Source organism: Manis pentadactyla, chromosome 2 (genome assembly GCF_030020395.1).
Source record: "Manis pentadactyla isolate mManPen7 chromosome 2, mManPen7.hap1, whole genome shotgun sequence".
In the NCBI taxonomy this organism is placed as follows: Eukaryota; Metazoa; Chordata; class Mammalia; order Pholidota; family Manidae; genus Manis; species Manis pentadactyla.
This window is the reverse complement of record NC_080020.1, coordinates 53,850,414-53,873,399: the sequence shown is the minus strand read 5'-3', so window position 1 is coordinate 53,873,399 and position 22,986 is coordinate 53,850,414. Positions and strand designations below refer to the sequence as shown.

General features: G+C 38.9%; 1 protein-coding gene across 9 annotated transcripts in view; it reads left to right on the top strand.

Moving 5' to 3' along the window:
* FER (FER tyrosine kinase) overlaps nt 1-20,257 on the top strand; it is a 500,422-nt gene extending 480,165 nt beyond the window's left edge. For all 9 annotated transcript variants that reach the window (XM_036886890.2, XM_036886889.2, XM_057492762.1 and 6 more), the window contains 3 exons: nt 2,936-3,090; nt 12,486-12,608; nt 13,720-20,257. In XM_036886890.2, coding sequence (XP_036742785.2) covers nt 2,936-3,090; nt 12,486-12,608; nt 13,720-13,862 — 421 coding nt within the window. In that variant the 3' untranslated portion in view covers nt 13,863-20,257. The remainder of the gene's footprint in view (nt 1-2,935; nt 3,091-12,485; nt 12,609-13,719) is intronic.
* Nucleotides 20,258-22,986: the final 2,729 nt, after the last annotated feature.

The window sequence follows — 22,986 nt, the reverse complement described above, 5'->3', positions numbered from 1 at the left end:
TTAGGGTCTCGGTGTGCTTCCAGGACCTGAATGTCTATTTCTTTCCCCAGGTGGGGGAAATTTTCAGCCCCTTTGTCTCTCTTCTTCTGGGGCCCCTACTATGCAAATGTTGTTTCATTTGAAGTTGTTGCAGATCTCTCAACATCTCATTTTTAGAAATTCTTTCTGTTGCTCAGCTTGGTTACTTTCATTGTTGGTCCGTTTTTCTGCATCTTCTAATCTTCATTCCATTCTTTTCATTTCAGTTATTGTATTCTTCAGTTCTTAATGGCTCTTTTTTATATTTTCTTTCTCTTTGTTGAAGTCCACTGTGAATTCATCTATTCTTTTCCCTAGTCCAGTGAGCATCTTTATCAGGTAGTTTACCTGTCTCTGTTTCATTTAGCACTTTGGTGCTCTGCGTTTGTTTCTATGTATTAGATTAGATATATGTCTCCTGGTCTTGAAAGTTGTGGCTCTATGTAGTAGGTATCCTGTGGAGTAGGCATCCTGTGGTGCCCAGAAGAATAAAATCCCCTGCTTACCAGAGCCAGATGCTCTAGGGGTGGCCCCTGTATACTCTCCTGTTGCGGCTGAGCCACAACTTTTTGGTGGGCTGTGGGTTAGGCCAGCCCTCAGCCTGGCTGCCACCAGTGGCCAGTCACTACTTCCCTGCCTTAGTGTGCAATGCTGACACAGCTTAGCTACTGGGCTACTCCTCAGTGCACCGTGTGCAGGGCCCGCACTCAACCTGGCTGCCAGAAATGGCAGCTCTCCCTGACATTTAGCTTCATTTGATTTTCAAAGCCCAATGCTATGGGGACTCTTCCTGCAGCAGATCCCTGTAGCCAGGTGTGCCAGGTTCCCAGACATTTATCTTCTCCCTGCTTTGTTCCTAACTCCTTCCTGCTTGTGTGCTGGGATGGGGCAGGGCTTGGATCCCAATCAATTATGGCTCTGTCTCTTTAACCCTTCTCAATGTGGTTCTCTCTTTTTTGTTAGGCATAAAAGATTTGCTTTAAGTCATTTTCAGTTAGTTGTATTAATTGTAGTTGCTTCCTAGGGTATACATGGAAGGAGGTTATCATAATGACCTCCTATTCCACCGTCTTCCCAAAATTCTCCTGAACTGGTTTTGACTATAACAAAACATACACATGCACACAAAGAAAAATATGTCACATGAACAACATAGGAATTTCTCTTACCTATTAAAAAAAAAGTCAAGATACAAAGGTAGGCAGTCCAGGACATGTATGGTATACTCATTATAACCTCATCAGGAATCTAGGCAACATCTCTTGCTGCTTTTCCAACATTAGTATGTTTCTTTGTATTATCAGGAGGGAGAAATGTAATGGTACCTCCCCTTTTAAAGAAACTTCCTAGAAATTCTAGGCAATTCTTCTGCTTATATCTCACTGGCCAGCACTTAGATTGTGGCCATGTCTAGCTGTAGGATTGTGGCCACGTCTAGCTGTAGGGAAGGTTGAGAAGTATAGTAGTTTTTAGCTCTATGGCAATATATTCAGCTAAAATCAGGATTCTCCTTCTAAAAAAAGAGAAATGGATGTTAGGAGGCAACTGGCTGTCTCTACATACTCTGGTCCTTCCTCTTGTTTTCCCCATTTCAATAAATGTCAACTCCATTCTTCCAGTTGCTTAGGTCAGAATATCTTGAGGTCATCCATGGCCCTTTTTCTCTCCTACCCCACATTAATCTATCATCAAATCCCATTGATTGTACTTTCCAAATATATCCTGAATCTGACAGCCCTGACCAAATCCACCATGTTCATCTCACTGTAGGTTATTGCCTCTCCTAGTCTCCTAACTGGACTCACTGGTCCACCAGCCCATTCTCCACATAGTAGTATATAGTCCTTTAAAACATAAGTCAGATGTTATTCCTGTGTGTACCACTCTCTGGTTACCTCCCAGTTCATTCTGAGTGAAATGCAGGAAGCTTACTATTAAAAGGCCATACACCATTTGGTCCTCGCTAACACTGATTATTCTCTCCCTCACTCATTCCACTCCAACTACACTGGCTTCCTTGATGTTCCTTGAATATACCAAGTCTGTACCAATTCCAGGCCTTTGTGTCTATTGTTCCTTCTATCCCGAATGTGCACCTCCTAGACAACCCCATGGCTTGCTCCTTAACTGGCTTCAGGTCGTTGATCAAATATCACATGATCAAAGAGACCTTCCCTAATAGCCTGTCTGAAATAGGATTCCCTCTTGTAAACACCTTTCCCTTTATAAAACTATTTTTTTTAATACTCAGCACCATTTGACATATCTGATTTTCTACATTCTTTCTATAGACATACTTATATATGTAAATTGAAGTCTTCCCACTAGAATGGGGTGCAGAGGGACTTGGTCTGTTTTGTTGACTGCTGTCTTCCTTATCTGATAAGGGTGATCAGGACAGGCTTCTCTGAAGACAAGAAATGGGAAGTAAGAATGGATGTAGATGAGCACTCCAGGCAGGGAACAACTAAATGTAAAGAGGGTACAGGAGAAATAAGCTTGCCATGTTTAGGGACAAAAAGAAGTCCAGTATGGCCTGAATATAGCAAAGTATGCAGAGAGTGGGACAGAGCTGCAGAGCCAGGTCATACAGACTTGTGCCTGTCCCAGGGCCAACAGAAGAGCTGCCGGCCCTGCTCAGCCTCTCCTCTGTGATTTTCTCTTAACCCTAGAATCAGTGTTTTTCTATTTACGTGGAAATATATGCGGTGGCTAGAAAATTAGCAGGTGGCCTGTTCCATATGCAAATGCTCTTGTGGATGATTTTTACCTATGACAGAAAAGATGGGAAGGACTGGTAAATCACAAGCATTCTTAACCTCATTATAAATACATTGCAAATGTAAAAATGCAAAGTGTGAAAGTTATAAATGTGAAAGCAGCTTTCAATTTGTTTCTATGTCTTATTGTAACCTAGGGATCTTGCTGCAAGAAACTGCCTGGTAGGTGAAAATAACATTCTAAAAATCAGTGACTTTGGAATGTCTCGTCAAGAGGATGGTGGAGTGTATTCATCTTCTGGCTTAAAACAGATTCCCATTAAATGGACAGCACCAGAAGCTCTTAATTATGGTAAGAATAGGCCCTTTTTCTTTTTGATGGTAAAAATGGTCTCCATGAGCACAAAACAAAGTTACAGGGATAGAGCTGAGCCCAAGTCAGAATGACTTGACGACCAACACAAATGGTGTGTAAATGTTCATATTCTGCACTTGAGCAGAAAGCAGAAACTTAATTCATTGACCTTATTGATCAGACTTCTATATGTAAGACTGCTAATTTAAAAGATGAGTGTTTTCAAGCACTTTTAAATATATTTAATAGTCAACTTCTACACAGAGCAAAAAGTATTGCTCTGGGCCATTTTGGTCAAATGTCTCATAGTTGGTCCATTAACCTCATCTAATGTTAGGTTCCTAAAATATTAAGTCAATTAATTCTGTAGTTTCATTACTCTGAAAGTCAACATTAGCATTTCAGTCTTTGGAACTTGTATTAAACCTTGTGGGAAGAGAGAGAGGGAAGTTATATTTTGAAACAGGTATTTTTCATTAAGGGAAGCAGCCTATCAGCCATAGACTGGTGAATGGGTATAGTATGTTTTGAATTAAACTATACAATGATTCTTTGTTGATTTAAAATTTTAAAAATTACCTCACCATGAAAAATAAGGCATTTACTATAAAGACAAGATATTTTTTTAAGTGAGGTAAAGTTCATATGTATAAATAATATTTTATATGTACATAGTACATACAAATAAATATTTTAAAGTGAACAATTCACTGGCATTTAGTACAATGTGGTGCAAGCACCCCCTCTAGTTCCAAAACATTTTCATCACTGCAAAATGAAGCCGTACGGCCCATCCCTCCCCCAGGATATGTGGATACTGGCAACCACATACCCGCTTTTTTGTTGCTATGGATTTACCTGTTCTGCATATTTTATGTAAATAGCATCATAGACTGTGTGACCCTTTGTGTGTGGCTTCTTAGTGAAATGCTTTCCAGGTTCATCACAGTATCATTACTTCATTCCGTGTATGGCTATACAACATTCCACTACATGTGTTTACCAGTTTGTTCATCCATCGACATACATTTGGGTGATTTTCACCTTTTGGCTATTATGAATAGAGCTACAAGGAACATTTGTATGTAAGGATTTGGGTACCTTTTTTCAGTTAATCTGGGTATACACTAGTTAGGAGTCATATGATAATTCTGTTTAACATTTTGAGGAACCACCAAATTATTTCCAGATAAAGCTTTGAAAGTTAGTTGAGGCCCATCCAGACTCCAGAATCTGTCTCACATATTGTGTGCCAATGATACTATGGAATATATAAGTACAGAGAGTTGTCATTATGAGAAATCAACTAGGTTTTTCTAGTTGCCCGTAACTAAGTTTTTGAATTAAAACTCTGCAGATACTAATCCTCTTTTTTGATTTCCCATGTGCTAGAAACAGAAGCTTTCATGAGCTTTCCTGTGGTCACAGACTAGTTTCCACTATTCCTCAGAATCTAGAGAAAATGGCATCCCTGCTATTCTCTATAGTGCCTCTTTTCTGGAAAAGTTCTTACTCTCAGGGTGTATTCCTAAGGAGAACAATCACAGGACTATGACCTTTTATTTACACAGAGGTTTTCTGTGGATGACAAAACGTCGTCAGGCTCCTCCTTCATCCCTGTAATGGAGCTGGAACTGCACGTGGGAGTTCCTGCAGGCTCACCAGAAAACCCAGCTCTCTAGAATTCGTTCTGACCCTGTTGGCCAGATTCTCATTACATTACCTTTAAAAGTCCCCTTACTGTTAATCAGTCATACCAAGTACAAATCTGCCTTTCAATCAAAGTGTATTTTAGTTGAACTGACTGAAGTATTTACAAATAAAATTCTAATTCCAGATATCTTTAGGAGCCAGGACTAAAGCATTTTAGTTAATAAAGACAAGAAGATTTTGACTGGCAGCAAGGGACATTTTTAGAAGTCTCTAAAATTGACTTTATAGAATGCAGAACACTTTAGATAACAGAGAGGGAAAGATTTTTATCACCCAATCCAATGCCTTGAGTTCCTGAGAGTCTAAAAGTTTCCTGGCAACCCTGAGAAGTTTTTAGCTTCCAGAGGCTACATTACTTATATTTCCCTTTGTTAAAAATATAGATATATTAGGATTAGGTCCAATCTTCAGTAAAGATATTACCTTACTTCTAAGGGTCTTTTCTTCCCATAGAGTAGGTGAAATCCTGCTCAAGTCACCCACAGAGTTTGGGATCAGGATACATCGAAAGAACCTCCAGTCTGAGAAATCTCTGAAACTTTGACATAAACTTGTGGTTGGCATTGCTGTCATTTTACATACCCTTTTTTAAAATCAAATAATAGTAAAGGCCTACAATGAAATTTAGGCCCCTCTCCCATCTCTAGGCATGTAATTCTTCTCCTCAGAGGCAAATACTTTTATCCGATTCTTCTCTTCTTCTCAGAGATTTCTCAGCATTTATGGGTATATAGTTCCTTCCCCACTCTTTTAAACATAAAATGGTAGCTCTTCCTAGCCTCCTTAGCCTATACTGCAACCATACTCACAGCAGTAAAAAAAGAGATTTTTTAGATTTTCCACCTGAGAATATGTGGCTGACATGTCGTCTGATTTAATTAGTGTGATGTAAGTATTGTGAAATGAGGAGGCAGGAGTTGCAGTGAAAAGAGTCCTAGATTGCCCATCAAGAGCAGGTTTCCCAACCAGTTATGGCATCAGGTGCGTGGCCTTGGCAAGCCATCTTTGTTAGTAGACCTATGTTTTCTAATTCAAAAGATGAGGATGATAGTACCTTTTCCTGCAAGGGTAGTGTGAGGATCAAATAAGAGGGTATATGTTACTCTTAGCCTATTAAAATTATCCAGCAAAGTTCTGGTTCAAGACGTTGACAGGAAGATCCTGAATTCACCTCATCTACAACTACATACAGAGCAATTTCCTCTGTAACAAAACTAAAATGTAGCTAAGCAACTGCTACACATTGGGCAAACAAGAAAAAAACCACACCAAAGCATGCAGGAGAGGCTGAAACAATCTTGCCATAAATTCCACCTCTGGCATGGTGATCCACAAGCAGGAGGGAACACAAAACCAAGAGCATCTCCCTGCGGAGAAAAGAGTTTGAACCCTGCATCAGGCACCCAGATTTTAAGGACCTGCACCTGAGATGAGCTACAAAACAACTAGCTTTGAAAACCAGTGGGGCTTGCATCCATGAGACCCACAAGGATGTGGTAAACAGATCAAGTACTTGGAATCACCCACTGCAAGGCCCAGCATAGAAACAGCTGGTCAAGAGGTTCTAAGATTTTATGTGAAAGGGGCTCGTTTGCTAAATGCTGATCTTAAATATCAGCCTGAGGAGCAGGCATCTAATTTTATACACATCTAGGTGCATGCTGGGATACTCTCAAAATACAGATGGTGGGTGCCATCTTTGCATTCTCCCTATTGTACTCCAGAGCACCATATCTCCCAGAGGGGGGCTTTTACATACATCTGGTACCCTGGCCTTTGTAGCTGATACCCAGGGGACACCTCTTGATCATCAGGGTCTGGAGGTCAGGGGTCTTGCATTCCTGGGTACCATGTAACTAACAATAAGAGAGACAGCAGACTGCCACCCCTCTGGGCACTCACTGCACAATAGCAGACTGAAACACATCCCCAATCTGGCTGTGAAAAGGGCCTATTTGCTCATCCAGCTTTAGCCTCAGAGGCAGGCTTCTGGTAGGGCACCCACCTAGAGGCCTACAGAGATGATCTCAGGAAATACAGGTTGGTGATGCAATCATTACACTATTACCCTCTGCTTCGCTCCAGCTCACCAGAAAAAACTTACACCCTTGTCTGGTGCATTGATTTTTGTGGATTCTTCTAGCATACACCTCTACATTGCTTGGTTCTGATAGCCAGCAGGGCTTTTGCTCATGGAGCCATAGGACTGTAACCAACAGAGAAAGAGTTCTTAAACAACTACCACCCCCAAGGAACAGCAAGTGCAATGGACCCAGGAGCTCTGTCTTTCTGTGGAAGAGGCCTATTAGCTCATCATAGATGCAGCCATGGGGCAGCCTTCTAATTAAATATACAATTAAGGCCTGACTGTAAACTTCTCCAGAGAGCTCAGAGAGCCAGTGCTATCTTTGTGTTCTCCCTGTTGCACTCCTGAGCACCAGTATCACTCAAAGGAGAGCTCTTACAAATACCTGGTGCCCCAGTCTTAGAGGCTGCTACCCAGGGGTTGCCCCTTGATGACCTGACTCTGGTGGCCAAGAGAGCCCTGCATTCTTGTATCCCATAGGATTATAATGATCAGAGAGACAGTTCTTGGCATGTCCTAAAGCACTGAAAAGACAGAAGACTAAAACACAGCCCCAGACTTTCTGTGACAGAGGCCTACTTGCTTGTCCAGGAAGCCTGAAGGGCAGGATTCAGGTCTGTCATACATGTAGATGCCTACACAAGTGCTCTCAGGGAACATAGGCCATTGGATGTCATCTTTGCACCATCCATCTGCCTAGCACCAGCATGTGGGTATCTCCCAGAAAGGAGCTTATATGCTTGTCTGGGGTCCCTAGTTTTGTGACTGTTGCCCCAGGGACACCTCCAGATCACCATGTCAAGTGGCCAGGAGGGCTTACACTTGTGACCACACAGGACTATACATATCTGTGTAGTTTAAAACCTGGTGCTGACAGTCTGGCTTCCAAACTGAATCTAGATACTGACTGAGATCACAGAACATGGACAGGTCTTGGTACACCCTCAGAAACTGAGAGCTATTAAAAATAAAGTAGGCTGATAATTACAAAAGTTTGAGAGACAAACAAGAGCTAGGCCAGGGCTGAATGATGAGGTTCATCTTCTACACAAGGCCACTCCAACACTGGGACAGGCTACTGTTTTATCTAATGCATAGAAACTGACACAGTGTTAAACAAAATGATTAAACACAGGACAGTGTTCCAAATGAAACATGATAAAACCTGAGAACAAAAGAAAACCTTAATGAAACAGAGGTAAGTGATTTACCCATTAAAGACTTCAAAGTGATGGTTGTAAAGATGTTCTCTAAACTCAGGAAAAGACTTGGGTAAACATAGAAAATAGAAGTCACAAATAGAAGTCACAGAGCTGAAGAATGCAACAACTCAGCTGAAAAATAGAGTATTCACTGACAGATTAGATAAAGCAGAAGGATCAATGAACTAAAACAGAGCAATGAAACTCAACCAATCAGAGCAGCAAAAAGAATGAATTTCAGAAGTGAAAGTAGTTTAAGGGACTTATAGGACATAATCAAGTGGACTAACATTTAAATTATAGAAGAGAAAGAGAGACAGAGAGGAGCAGAAAACTTCCCTAACCTGGGGAAAGAAACAGACATCCAGGTCTAGGAAGCCCAGAGAGTTCCACATAAGAGAAACCCAAAGACACCCACACCAAGACACATTATAATGAAGTCGTCAAAAGTTAAAGACAAGGAAAGACTCTAAAAAGTAGCAAAAAAAACAAACAAACATGTGACTTACAAGGGAGCTCCCATGAGACTATGAGCAGAATTTTCAGCAGAAACTTTGCAGGCCAGAGGGAGTGGCACAATATGTTCAAAATGTTGAAAGAAAAGAACACTTGACCTGGTAGAATGATCAAAATTCAAAATTGAAGGAGAGATAAAGAGTTTTCTAGAGAAGCAAAAGCTAAAAGAGCCCATCACCACTAAACCAGCTTACAAGAAACATTAAGCAGACTTCTTTAAGCTGAAAAGAAAGACCACTAATTGGAAACAAGTAATCATGTAGTAAAACTATAACTACAGTAATTTAAGGGATAAACATTTTTTTAATGTAAAATGTGACATCAAAACAAAAACAGTGTGGGGTACTGAAAAATGTATAGCTTTAGAATGTATTCAAACATAAGTTTTTATCAACTTCAAATACATTGTTTTAATAAGTTATTATAAGTAAGCTTCCTGGTAACCATGAAACAAAAATCTATAGCAGATACACAGAAGATAAATAGAATCTAAGCATACCAGTACAGAAAGTTGTCAGACTCCAAAGTTAGAAAGCAAGAGAAAAAAAGGAATAGAAGAATTACAAAACAGCCAGAAGACAATTAACAAAATGACAGTAAGTACATATCTACCAATAATAACTTTAATAGTAATTAGACTAAATTCTCAATTCGAAAGACATAGAATGGCTGAATGGATTAAAAAGAAAAAAAATAGGCCCCATCTCTAGGCTTCCTATAAGAGATTCACTTTAGATTTAGATATACTAACTCAAGGAATGGAAAAAAGATATTCCATGCAAATAGAAACCAAAAGAAAGCTGGGGTGGTTGTACTTAGACAAAATTAGACTTTAAAACAGATCTATAATCAGAGACAAAGAAGGGCATAATGTAATGACAAAGTGATTAATCCAAGAAGAGTACTTACCATTTGTATTTATGCACCCAAATAGGGGCACTTAAATATGTAAAGCAAATATGAACAGATCCAAAAGGAGAAATAGACAGCAATACACTAATACTAAAGGGCTTTAATACCCCAGTTACATCAGTGGATACATCATCAGACAGAAAAATCAATAAGGAAACATTGGCCTAAAATGACACATTGGACCACATGGACATAACAGGTGTACACAAACCATTCCACCCAAAATCAACAGAATACACTTTCCTCTCAAATGCACATGGAACATTCTCCAGGACAGATCATATGTTAGGCCACAAGGAGTCCTAATAAATTTAAGAAGACTGAAATTATAAAAAGCATCTTTTCTGATGATAATGGTATGAAACTAAAATCAATTACAAGAAGAAAACTGGAAATTTCACAAATATATGGAGATTAAACAACATACTACTGAACACCCAGTGAGTTAAAGGAGAAACCAAAAAATACCTTATGACAAATGAAAATGGAAATTCATAATGATAAATGCCTACATCAAGAAACAAGAAAAATCTCAAATAAAAAATCTAACATTACACATCAAACAACTAGAAAAAGGAGCACAATGGAGCCCTAAGTTAGTAGAAGGAAGGAAATAACTAAGAGTAAAAATAAATCAAATAGAGACTAAAAAGATTAATGAAAACTAATGTGTGGTTCTTTGAAAAGATAAACAAAATTGACAAACCTTTAGATATACTCACCAAGAAAATGAGAGAGGACTCAAATAAAAAAAAAACAGAAATGAAAGCAGAGATATTACCACTGATACTACAAAAACACAAAGTATCATAAAAGCCTACTCTGAACAATTATATTCCAATGAACTGGCCAAAGTATAAGAAAGAAATTCCTAGAAACACACAACTTATCAAGACTGAGTCATGAAGAAATAGAAAATCTGAATAGACTGATTGCTAATTCAGTCTCCTTACTAGTAATCAAAAACTGTCAACAAACAAGTTTAGGACCAGATGGTTTCACTGGAAAACTCTACCAAACATTCAAAGAAAAATACCTGTTTTTCTCAAATGCTTCCAAAAAATAGACAAGGAAGGAACAATTACATATTTATGAGGCCAACATTACCCTGATATCAAAACCAGACAAGGACACCACAAGAAAATTCAGGTCAGTATCTCTGATGAATATAGATGGAGAAATCCTCAACAAAATATCAGCAAACCAAATTCCATTAACACATTGAAAGGATCATATATCATAAGTGGGATTCATTCCAGGGATGTAAGAATGATTGAACATATGCAAATCAGCACAATACACCACATTAACAAACTGAAGTATAAAAAGCATGATTATCTCAGTAGATGCTGAAAAGTCAGTAGTAGACAAAATTCAAAATCCTTTTATGATAAAAATTCTCAACAAATTGAGTATAGAATTATCTCAACATATTAAAGATCATACGTAACAAGCCCACAACTAACATCCTGCTCAGTGTTAAGTTTTCTTACCTGAAAACTTTTCCTCTAAGATGAGGTATAAGACAAAGATACCCAATATCCCCACTTTATATAACATAATATTGGATATCCTAACCAGAGGAATTAGGTAAGAAGTGAAAAGGCATCAAAATTGAAAGACAATAAAATTGTCACTCTTTGCAGATGACATTATTGAATATAGAAAACCCTAAAGACTCCATCAAAAACTGTTAGAATAAATGAATTCAGTAAAGTTTCAGGATAGAAAATCAATATAAAAGAATCAGTTGCATTTCTATTCACTAATAACAAACTATCAGAAGGAGAAATTAACAATCCTATTTACAATCACATCAAAAAGAATAAAATACCTAGGAATAAATTTAACCAAGGAGGTGACAAATGTGTACACTGAAACTGTAAGACATTAATAAAAGAAGTTGAAGACCACATAAATGGAAAGATATTTCATGTTCATGGATTGAGAGAATTAATATCTTTAAATGCCCATACACCCAAAGCAATCTATAGGTTCAGTGCAATCCCTGTCAAAATTCCAATATCATTTTTCACAAATATAGAACAAACAATCCTAAAATTTGTCTGGAACCCCAAAAAACCACCCAAAAAGCCAAAGGAATCTTGAGAAACAAGAACAAAGCAGATGGCATTACATTGGTCTTTGTGATGATTTTTTGGATCTGAAACCAAAAGCAAAGACAACAAAAGCAAAATACACAAATAGGACTACATGAAACTGAAAAGCATATGCACAGCAGAAGACGCCATCAACAAAATGAAGAGGCAACCTACTGAATGGGAGAAAATATTTGCAAACCACATATCTGATAAGAGGTTGGTATCCAAAATATGTAAAGCACTCATATAACTCAATAAAAAGCCCAAATAAACCTGTGTTGGTTTTGTTCTCTGTGTTTCTCTGGAAGACTACCCAAAAAAATCCTCAGAGCTTAGCTCATGCAGCTCAGTAAAACAGGTGCATCAAGATATTTTGACAAAACAAGGAACCATATAAAGAAGTTGCTTTATCAGCTATGTTAATTTCTACTCTATTCAAAACACACACAAAAAAATGTATATTTTCGATAAATGCAGCTATCAGTGGAGAAAATGAGACCTTTTAAGGATTAAGAATATCTGTAAACAGTGATGAGTAAAAAATTAAGTAACTTTACTTATTGCTTTAAGTTAGTAGGAAGAAAATGATGCAGGCAGAAGACAGAATTGCAAAAATCCAACTTAATCTCCTAGGCATTGATGTGTACAAATTTATATCTTTTTTTATATAAACCATCCATCTTATTTAGATACCACAGGGAAAGTAAGCTTGCATGCTAGCTGAATATTTGTTCTCAGTGGTGGAAAAGTGATCTGGAAGCTGGTTTAGTTAAGCCAGCACCCTGAAGACTGTTCATTTAATTGGTAATATCACTAGTTACTGCACTCGTGTTAACATGCATGGTTTTGTTCTCCCTCCAGGGAGATACAGTTCTGAGAGTGACGTGTGGAGCTTCGGCATCCTCCTCTGGGAGACCTTCAGCCTAGGTGTCTGCCCCTACCCCGGCATGACCAATCAGCAAGCCCGGGAGCAGGTGGAGAGAGGTGAGCCCAAGCCCCCTGGCAGTAGTGTTCACTTCCGGCCCTGGGGTGGAGGAAGGTACATACTATTAGGCTATGGAAATAGAGAGTAGATGTGTTGGTAAACCCACTTTTGAACTCATGGATGCCACGGCTCTCACAAAGCAAAGACAAACAAAAATCTTTAATAAAAGATTCCAACACTTTAAAAGTAGGGAGCAACAGGCTTTTCTACCAGCTCCCCTGGCATGACATCTACAAGGTTGTTGCTCAACATATTTTTTATTCTATGCCAAATAAACAACATTAATATTACTGCAAATTAACATGTACTTAGACTTCACAAAGATATTTTTGAGTATTTTGTAACACTTCTGAAGAAACCCCGTGGTGTTCCCAGGTTGGAGACAGGAATACGGAAGTGAGACGGTGACACCCTAGCATGTCCTTGTACAGTCCACAGCTTTCAGCAGAAAGAATACTTTTGATGAAATGGCAGTGCCCTAGTCTCAGGCCCCTCAAGAGGCACATGGCTGTGGAAGCGGGCATAAGAGGACAGCTTCCTAACTCCCTTCAGTCTCTCACAGACATCTTACATCCTGAGGTAAACACAGGCGCACTGCTGGGACACTACCAGACAACTCTGAATTAAAGATAAGATTCTTAACTGTAAAGAAATAAACTCATTATTATTTCACTTTTGAATTCATGTTTAAAAAATCCTCATCCTCGCATTTTCAAAAACCTGGGATGTAGTGGTGATTTTTTAGAACTCTGCTTACAGCATCTAAAAGCAAATACTGAAAGCAACTAATATATGCATTTGTATGTGATGTATCTTATTGTAGAGTTTGTAGCAAAGAAAAATTACCTAAACTAATAATTCTTTGAACTGAAAATTCAAAATTCTAGAACTAAAAATTCTTTGAACTACAAGGTACGTCTATGTCTCTGTAATATTAGATTCTACATCATGTGTAGGAAAAAGGAAAAAGTCAGTTTGTCCTGAAATGAATTTTTTGTTTCTTTTACACCTACAACATAAGGTACTAAAGCTTATAAACTGCATAATGCCCCATGTGAACATTTATATCTTACCACCATTCAAAATTCTGTTCTTCTCTCGGGTTTTCAGGTTACCGAATGTCAGCCCCTCAGCACTGCCCAGAGGACATTTTTAAAATTATGATGAAATGTTGGGATTATAAACCTGAAAACCGCCCCAAGTTCAGTGAACTTCAGAAAGAACTCACTGTCATCAAGAGGAAAGTCACATAGCGACTCGACAGCACAAACTCAGCCTTCAGGACGGGTCCTCCGGCAGACTAATACCGTTCTTCCAATTAATAATGAGTTCATACCACATTACCTGCAACAGTCTTCTAAGGTTATTATTTTTTTATTAACTGTTTTTTTAAAATATGTGCCACTTAAAAAAAAAAGTCAAAACCAAGCATATTCAAGAACCAGTGCTACCAAGGGCTTCATCAGCTCACCGCAGCAACCCTGCCATTTCAGGCCATTGTAAATAGAAAAGCACAGGCTCCAAATGTGAGGGAGAGCAGATCTGTCTTTTTCACATCGGGACCATTGATGTTTCTCAAACGTTTTCTACTTCAGGCACAGTCCATGGGCTGCTGTTCTCTGCCACAGACCCCACTCTATCAGTGCTGTGAGACCCACTGATAATGCCATGTTTGCAGGACACATTCCAACCAAAGTTGGCTTTCTGCTCTGCTAAGGCAGTATTATATCTAAACATCATTTTATATTGAGAATTTTTTTGGATCTCTTAGGGTTTTTCTTTTTTTCCTTGCCAGAAATACACACAGTGTAAGAATCATCACACTCCTGTATCATTAGTGAGGCCATCGTTCCCTTTCTTTGGGCATCAGAAAGCATGCATGACACGTCCTCGAGGAGAAACTTAAGAGTTGAGACAGCATCTTTTAAAGGATGTGTTAGAGATCTGTTAGAGATCAGCAGTTAGTTTGAACAGGAGGGTGGTCTGAAGAAAGGAGCAGCCATATTACTGATCAAAGAAGAGAAGAAAAGGGAAACATAAAATCTGCCCTCTTGCCAGAGTTACGCCTTTACACACACACACACACACACACACACACACACACACACATACTTTTTATTTTATGGTCTAAATTCACAAAAATGGCTCTGAAGAATGTTTTCAGGAGCTCACTGCTATAGCCCTCATAATGGCAACAAAAAAACTTTTTAGAGAAACTACAGAGTGCAAGTCCACAGAAATAATACTATGCCTTTGTTTAACTACCTTCACCTCAGAGGAGGCATCCTAGAATTCAATTCCCTCCATTTTGTACCAGTTTCTAGAGCTGTCAGAACTTCCTGATCCTAGTTCACAAACATGAGCACATGTGGACACGCACACAGCCAAGAAGCAAGGTGGTATGAATGGAGTAAACGGTTAAGAAATCAAACAAACATTTTTGAGGAAAAAGATAGAGGGACTGCCCTCCTATTTCCCCTTCATTTACTTTATACTGCTACCTGAAAATTGTTACCAGCTGACAGGTATGCACACACAGTCTGGAGATGCTTCATATGAATAACATGAACACAGAGTTAAAACTAGGATTCTGTTGAGCTGACCCTTAGCTTAGGGGTAAATGTGGCTTGGGAGTTTTCAAGTGTTCAGGCCTGTGTTCAGATAAATAACACCTTTGTGATTATTTGGTCTACATTCATTGGAAAAGCTTACGGGATAGAAAATTCCTCCTCCCCCTCACTATTTGCTGCCTAGGGATATCATTGCACAGAACTCACAAGCAGTACTTTAAAGAGTGTAAAGGATGATACTGAGGAGAAAAATGTTTATCATTTCGATCTCCCTGCAAGTCTTGCACACATTTGATGATTACTGCATCCAGACCAAAATGAAAGCATGATAAACTTGCCCTCAAAAATATATTGCAGCATGCAAAGCAGCTTTTTAAAAATTAGCATTGTTTTCCCTTCTATCAAATATGGTAAATAAATGGAACCTTCTTTTGATGGCATATATTATGGTAAATCAAAGCACAGACTCATGAATCTAGAGCAAGTGCTGTGGTTGTCAGGCACTTGCCAGCCTTTGAAAGTGGGAATAACATGGGGACATTGGTGCCCTTTGTCAGTATTTCCAAGTGACTCTCGCCATAATATACTTTGCCTACAGAAAACAGCCTCCTATCGCATAGCAACCTTAATGCTGAGCTCTCAGCAAGGGGAGAGAATGATGGTTTAGGCCTTAATTTTGTGAACAAGACCTGAAGCTTAATCTTTGCATTCTGATGTAAAAATGAACATGTCATTGATATTTCAGTTATCCAGGCTGTTAGAATTTGCAATTCAATCATAATTCTGTGCTTAAGAAGCTTTTCAAAACACTATGACATCTGCAACATTTAAATTCCATTTTATTCTTCGTCCCAAAGTGGGCCATGGTATAGTTCAGGATTAATAACTCATTGGGAGTCTTTCAGGATCTTATCAGTTGTATAGAATATTAAATTTGATACAGGCGTATGCATTAGGAAAAACTTAGGCAAACCAGTTTTTACTGTTAATTTTGTTGTGCATAAAGCGTAATCTATTCATTCCTTCTGTCACTGATACTTATTGGAATTATGTACTTTAGGAGACTAATCCATACCCAAAAAGCACACATATAAATACTGTTCTGAATTTGTAAGTTGATGTGGGGAAAGAAGGCTTAAGAAATGCACAAAAACATATGAATTGTTTAATAAGAAAACAATTATAACCAAAATTGCTGCTGGTCTGCATGTGTTTAAGCCAGGTCACAAATCCTTGTGCTGTTGATAGGTTTTCCAAGGGTTGCACTCATCATGCGTCTGCAGCTCTTGTCATGATTCCTTAAGTTTATGACTATGGAGAGGGGAGTCTGACGCTCACCTGCATTTTTCTATCTTGAATCACCAAGGAGCCTTTATGAGAAATACTTAAGTAGATCATCATTTTTCAAGGAAAGAAATGTTTCAATGTTGAATTAACATTTATCACCAACATTTGAAACTTAATAAATTTTGCAATCCATGTAATTTAAGGTTACTTCCCAAAGCCAGCATATTTTTTCTCTTGCAGGAAAATAATAATAATGGATTAACAGGTTTTGTTTAAACTTTTAAAACCAGAGGCATTCTTTCAGTCCATGCTGCCACTAGGTCCCCAGTGAAAGGTCTCATGTAATCATTTCTCTTGTCTCCCAAATATAATTTAGGCAATAAAGTTCTTCATCCATAATTCACATTTTATCACAAATACAATATTATCGAAACATCTTGCAACACACAGGCCAGACCATGAGTCTAACTGTATTACCTATTGTTCAGTGCACATTCACAATTGTTTTTCATTTGAGGGTTGTTTTGAAAGGAAAGAATATTTAGTCACTGAAATAGTTTAAATTTCTCTTAAACCACACTGTGGTTTTCTTGTCTATGTTCTTCTCAATGTTTCAGTTTTGCCACAGTTTTATACAAAGTTTAGTTATTACCACTAGAGTAACTGTGGCTTCACAATACTTACTGGTGTGAGATTGTGACAAGAAGAAAAGTGTTTTAATTATAATATATGCCACACATTGAGGGCCTTGTATTGGGATAAACATAAAAATCAGAATGCAAAAATACCTGTCTAGATCGTATGCCATTCAGTTACCTTCATCACTCCACTTTAAAATGCATTCTTATGAATCATCAGATGTTCTAAAAGTGTACCTGAAAACCTCACCTAGTACACTTTGTATACACAATATTGTGGCCATGTGTCCTTTGAAGTGAGATTAACTGATGTGTCCTGAAAAGAGACTGTTTGTCTCAGCCCTCTTCTTTTTACACTACTCTCTTGATCACGCCATTGATGTTTTAGACGTTCTTATCAACAGAATTGATTGTCCATAAGCACTGTTCTCAGTCATGTAAAGACTGACTTTTGTATTTAGAAGTCAGACAAAACAGAGAACATTGCAAAAAAAAAGAACAAAGGGGCAGACAATTGGAAAAGACACATTTTCTTTAAGTATTAATATGTTAATTAAATGGAAACAGATTTTATATGAAAATGAGTTTATATTACATTTCCATTATACTATTGAGTTAGCATGAAAGTTTACCATTAAAATAAAGTGTTACCTTTTTTATTACTAACTCTGATTTGTTATACATACCAGAATTTTTTTATTAAACATTTTAATTTTATTTTTCTCTCTATTGATTAGTTTCATATCAAGTCTGAATTATATTACTTGGGGAATCCAGGCACATACTAAGATTACCTACTTGAAGGAGATATTGGTACAGAGTCCCATAAATTTCTCCTTTAGAAAATAATGCTATAATATAGAAGGTTTATAAACTATATATCTTATTTATTACCCCTTGAAAACCATCCTATTGTCTCATACTGATCCAAAGATTAAATTCTGAGTTGTTAAGTATACACATTGAGACTCACTTAGCTGCTATTCTAACAAAGACTGAGATTCTTGGGTGGTAGAAAGACCCTGCTGCACAAAATTCCCAGTCAATTTAAACCCCAGAGCAGTAGTGAGCATAGGCTTCAGTCTGTTAATGAGGAGCTGAGGCAAGCGTCCAAAAGGCAAGGAGAGGGAGAATCGGTTACTCTAAGGCAGGACGGCACAGCCCTACAGTGTGGAATCATTAAACGGGAAGAAAGACATGGGCAGCATCTCCAGAGAGCCTGAGGAGGACAGTGCCACCAGGTCAGATCCCTCCCTATAGAAAATGTAAAAGATAGTGGAGCCAGAAGCAGAAGAGGTCACCCGCCAGTGCGTGGGCCGTAGTGTGTGCAAATCAAAGGCCTCGCCCTTGCCTTTGGAGGGGTTTTCTAGCCCTAGCTCAGAGATGCTCTACTGTGCCGGGCGACACATACTCAAATTGTCCCGCCAATTAATGGATTGGTCATGTGTTCAGACTTTTCAGTGAAACCACCTGGGGTCTCTTTACATTCGCGGTCATTATATTTAATATTTCTTAAACTAAGATCACCGATTCTTCATACCATATTAGAAATCTTTGCAGTGGAACTGAACCTGGGCTAGGCTCCTAAATGCCAGCACAGTTAAATCAGCTCTCTTTCACCTGTTGACTAACACTAACTAACAGGCTCCTCAGTGACTCCAGGGACCTCACTGTGATGAGCTCTACTCTGGGGAAACATGGAGCTCAGCAGAGAAGTGGGAAAATGCCCATTTAATAGGAATATTCTTGGTCTTTATACGAGTTACATTTGAGGGAAAAGATTCTTAGAAACATCCTAAAGCCAGTCATAGTGCGGCATGGCTCAGGTCAGACAAAGAGGCGGAGAAAGAAACGCGCCCAAAGAAAGAGGGAAGGACAGGAAGGGCAGTAACAGAGCACCGACCTGGCGGCTCAGAGGCTGATCTTCCAACCAATAAATGCAGCGGCAGCCGGGGAAAGCTGAGCCTCCGAAGGGCTCTGGAGAGCTTCCTGTGGCATGTTATTAAACATTACATGCCTCTCAAGGCTCCACAACGTTTCTGAAAGGACACTGAATTGGATATTGGTTTGATTTTCTTTATACCCCCTATAATCTCAGGAGGAAGCCACTGTTGGATGAGAAGTCCCCTTGGTTTCCTGTAAGGCCGCAGACATGACAGAGGTTCAGGTCACCCCCTAAGCTGGCCAGCTGAGTAGTGGCACGCGTTTGGGCTCAGCACTGGAGGAAAATTGCTGTGAAATCTTCTATTTTGTATGGTATTAAAGAAAAGATATCTTGCAGGTGTCTGTGCTTGCAACATGAAGACAGATTTAGCTTTCCTCCTTGCCAGCAAACTTATAAGAGACCCAAAACTGGAGTATTTAGGACTCACTCTAAAAAATTCAAATCTTGAATGTCTAAATTATCTTCCCAAACATTACCATCGAGTCCATGCAATGTTCTACAACATAATAAAAATATTCTAAGTGGTGGTAATGACCCTGTAGCAGAATTTTGTGGTACATTTTCCCTCAGCCTTATTCATTCAGGAATCCTTTCTTGAACATCTGCCACGTCAGGTGCAGAGAACCACACTGGGTGCTAGTTTTTCTGTTTGTTTTTGATTTTGTCTATTTTAAAATTCTGTTATTTCCTTTTCTCATATTCACTTTCTTAACCCTCTACCAAAACAGAAAAGCCTTCATCATCAGCTCTTACCACATAGCGTGATAACTGACCTAGACCGAAGAGTTTCTCCGCAGGTGCTCATGGGCCTGCCCTCCCGGGGCTCCCAGGTATACATTCCTCAGGCCAGCTGCACACCCACTGCAGGAGGGGCCCCGGGTAGATGCTGCTTAGAACATAAAGGCCTGGCTGTAGTCCCCGCAGTGCAGACAGAACCATTAGGTGGCAGATATGTTTGGTGAGTGGCACTATCAATAGAGGCTCTTGGGAAATCTTCCCAGGACAGAAAGACCAGGGAAGCAGCCTGCTGACTTGGCTGAGTAAGCTCATTCGGTGGCCTACCTCCACAGAAATGATAAAACACTAACAATGATTACTCTACATTAAACCCCAGACATGTTTAGTTTTCCCATTCCACTCTTCTATGCCAATACTTTTTGTTGTTTCCTTCACACTCCTTTTGTCAATAAATGTCTAAAATTGTGCAATGTTAGAATTTTTCCACAGATTCAGGAAAGAGGATTGCAAGTATGAAGGCTTAAGTTTAGAATAAGCCAACCCACCTAAACACACAGACACAATAGCACCATCATGTTAAAACATGAGGTCTGCTCTAGTTTACTCAAAGCAGTGCTTTGCCTAAAAAGTCACACCTTTCTCCTATTTGCTAAGAACATTTTTAGTATAAGTATCAGCACATTCTAGATACCATCTAAAGCAGATTCTAAAATCACATACTAAGAAGTCAGATTTCAACCACCAAAGCAGACTACAGAAGCACCACTTTACCCCCATGGGCTCCATAGAACACCCTTGCAGAGACTCTACCCATCTAGGGAATTCATCTAGTCACGGGAGATAATACCTTATTTTTAAAAAATAGGACAGATATCAGTGGGAAATGTCACTGTTCTGAGGGATACAGGATAAGTATTAAGTGGCCATGAAAAAAGAGATCCCAATTCCCACACTGGAGCAGTAAAAATATGATTATGAAAAATGAAGTGAACCCTCACCACTTTTACCTTTTCATGTAGCTCTTGTCAAGTTTTACAGCCTTGGGATCTTCTTTTGAGTTGCATGAACAATCTTCATGAAGCAAAAAACTAAACTCCCTCCTTCCCCCGCCCAAATGGGGGCTCAAATTTTTAAGTGCCCTGGATTCAAAATCTTAGGGATTAAGAGGGAATCTGGAACCTATTCTTTTTTTTTTTTTGGTAGATAATTATTTTTTATTGAAGGGTAGTTGACACACAGTATTACACTAGTTTCAGGTGTACAACACAGTGATTCAACATTTATATACATGATAATTCTAGCTACCAGCTATCACCATACAAAGTTTGGAACCTATTCTTTACTGGGACCCCGGACCAAAGGACCATCCTGGCAGTCATGGGCAGCTCACCAAGCCATGGCTTTATTCATTTTTAAACATGGAAGTGGGGGAAAATACCCCATTGTGTACAAATTTTCCTTTTAGAAATCACTTGACTTGGTAGAAGTAAACTTGCCTGCCTTTTGTAAGCAAATGCAGAAGGCATGGTGCCCAGAGGCATGCATAATATGACAGTGTTTTCTCCTAACCCTGAACACAGCAGTTCTTATATTTGGACCATAAGATGCTGTTGAGGCCATCCCCTGCCAGTCTGAATTGCTTTACTTCAGCTGCAAGCGGAAGATCAATTCCAACAGGTGTGAAGTTATTTGCCATAATTCCTCCTCAGATGCCAGGCCTTTCACACTTGGAATGCCAGAAAATATACATGTGTAAATGGAATTTTACTACTTTGACTTTAATGTCAAAGAGATTGTTTCCACAAGGTTCGCCTGATTACCAAAACAAGATATTTTTTATAATCTTATGATTCTAAATCCAATCCCAGGTATAGATTCTGAGCACCAAATCAAAATCAAAGTAAAAGGGGAACTAGTAGGGAAGGAACTGTGTTATTTCAAGTTCACAACCAAAGTGGCCGAAGACATGAGGCCCCCTTTCACTTGATGGAACGTTCACTTCATAGGAAGTGTCAGTTGGCAGCACCATTCCGTGACAGTCAGACTGTCAGTGTGGACCAGAGGCCATGAGCACACTTTCCATGGGCCATTTCTATCCTCATTTGCCCTCATAGGGATTGAGATTTCTCACTGGAGCAGCTTTGTTAAGACATCTGTAGATTTATATTTATGTTTAAATAAATTGTATGGCCTAATTAAGCAACATGAGTAGAGTGGGGATAAGCGGTGGTGTGAATTCCGTTGACCATCTGCTATGGAGGTGTGTTTTTCTTGGTTTGGTCTGGTGAGTACAACAAAACACTGGAACTCTCTGAAGTCATAGCCACACAGCCACATAGGGTTGGGAAAAGCCAGATAAATAAGGAGAATAAAATCAAGCTGTCAAATTCCCAAGAACAGCCCTGACTTCTTCAGGAACCCAAGCAAATCAAAAGCAAAGATAAAATACAGAAATGGTGCCCAGGCCACTTGACTGTGCAGCCCACTGGCCTAAGCCCAGGCCCAGAACGAGGTTGCAGAAATGTGATTTTCTGCCTTGTTTCCTCTTCCCTTCAGTAGAAGAGTTTGGGCTGATGGGTTGGGAGTGGGGCCTGCCCTCAGGTATAGATGTCCCCGTGGCATCGATGTTCCATTTGCAAGCATCATTTCAAGCAGAGCACTCCTGTGGTTTACACAATTTCCTTTTAGTGCCAGTGTTATAGGGTTAAGGCACCTTTCATCTTTTGTTATTATTGTTTTAAAGTAATATATTTGTGAAGTGGATAAAAGAAACACTGGAAATAGGGTGCTTCTTATAAAAAATTCAAGTATAAAACTTACAAGTAAGGCATTTGGTGAGCTTATTTAGCTTTGTAAACAACTCTGAAAATGAATGAGAGCTAAATATATAAAGCAGTTGCCTGTGTTTTACCAATTTTAACTCAGATCTGTATTTAACACTTATTTATTTGTCAGTTTTCACATTTAGAAGAAATACACTATAAACTTTGGCTAACATTGTAGAATGGTTTTTTAATTTTTTTGAAATATTTAGAAAAAGATTTCATCATTTTTATAAACTTAGACCATTTTTGAATAGCCTGTTTTTCTTTCCCAGTAGACCAATTATCACTCCTAGGTCTGCAGAACCTTTTCTTACTGTATTCTTGTAATAAATGTAAAATATTTGTGGCAAACCATGCCTTGTCTTGCCTAGTCT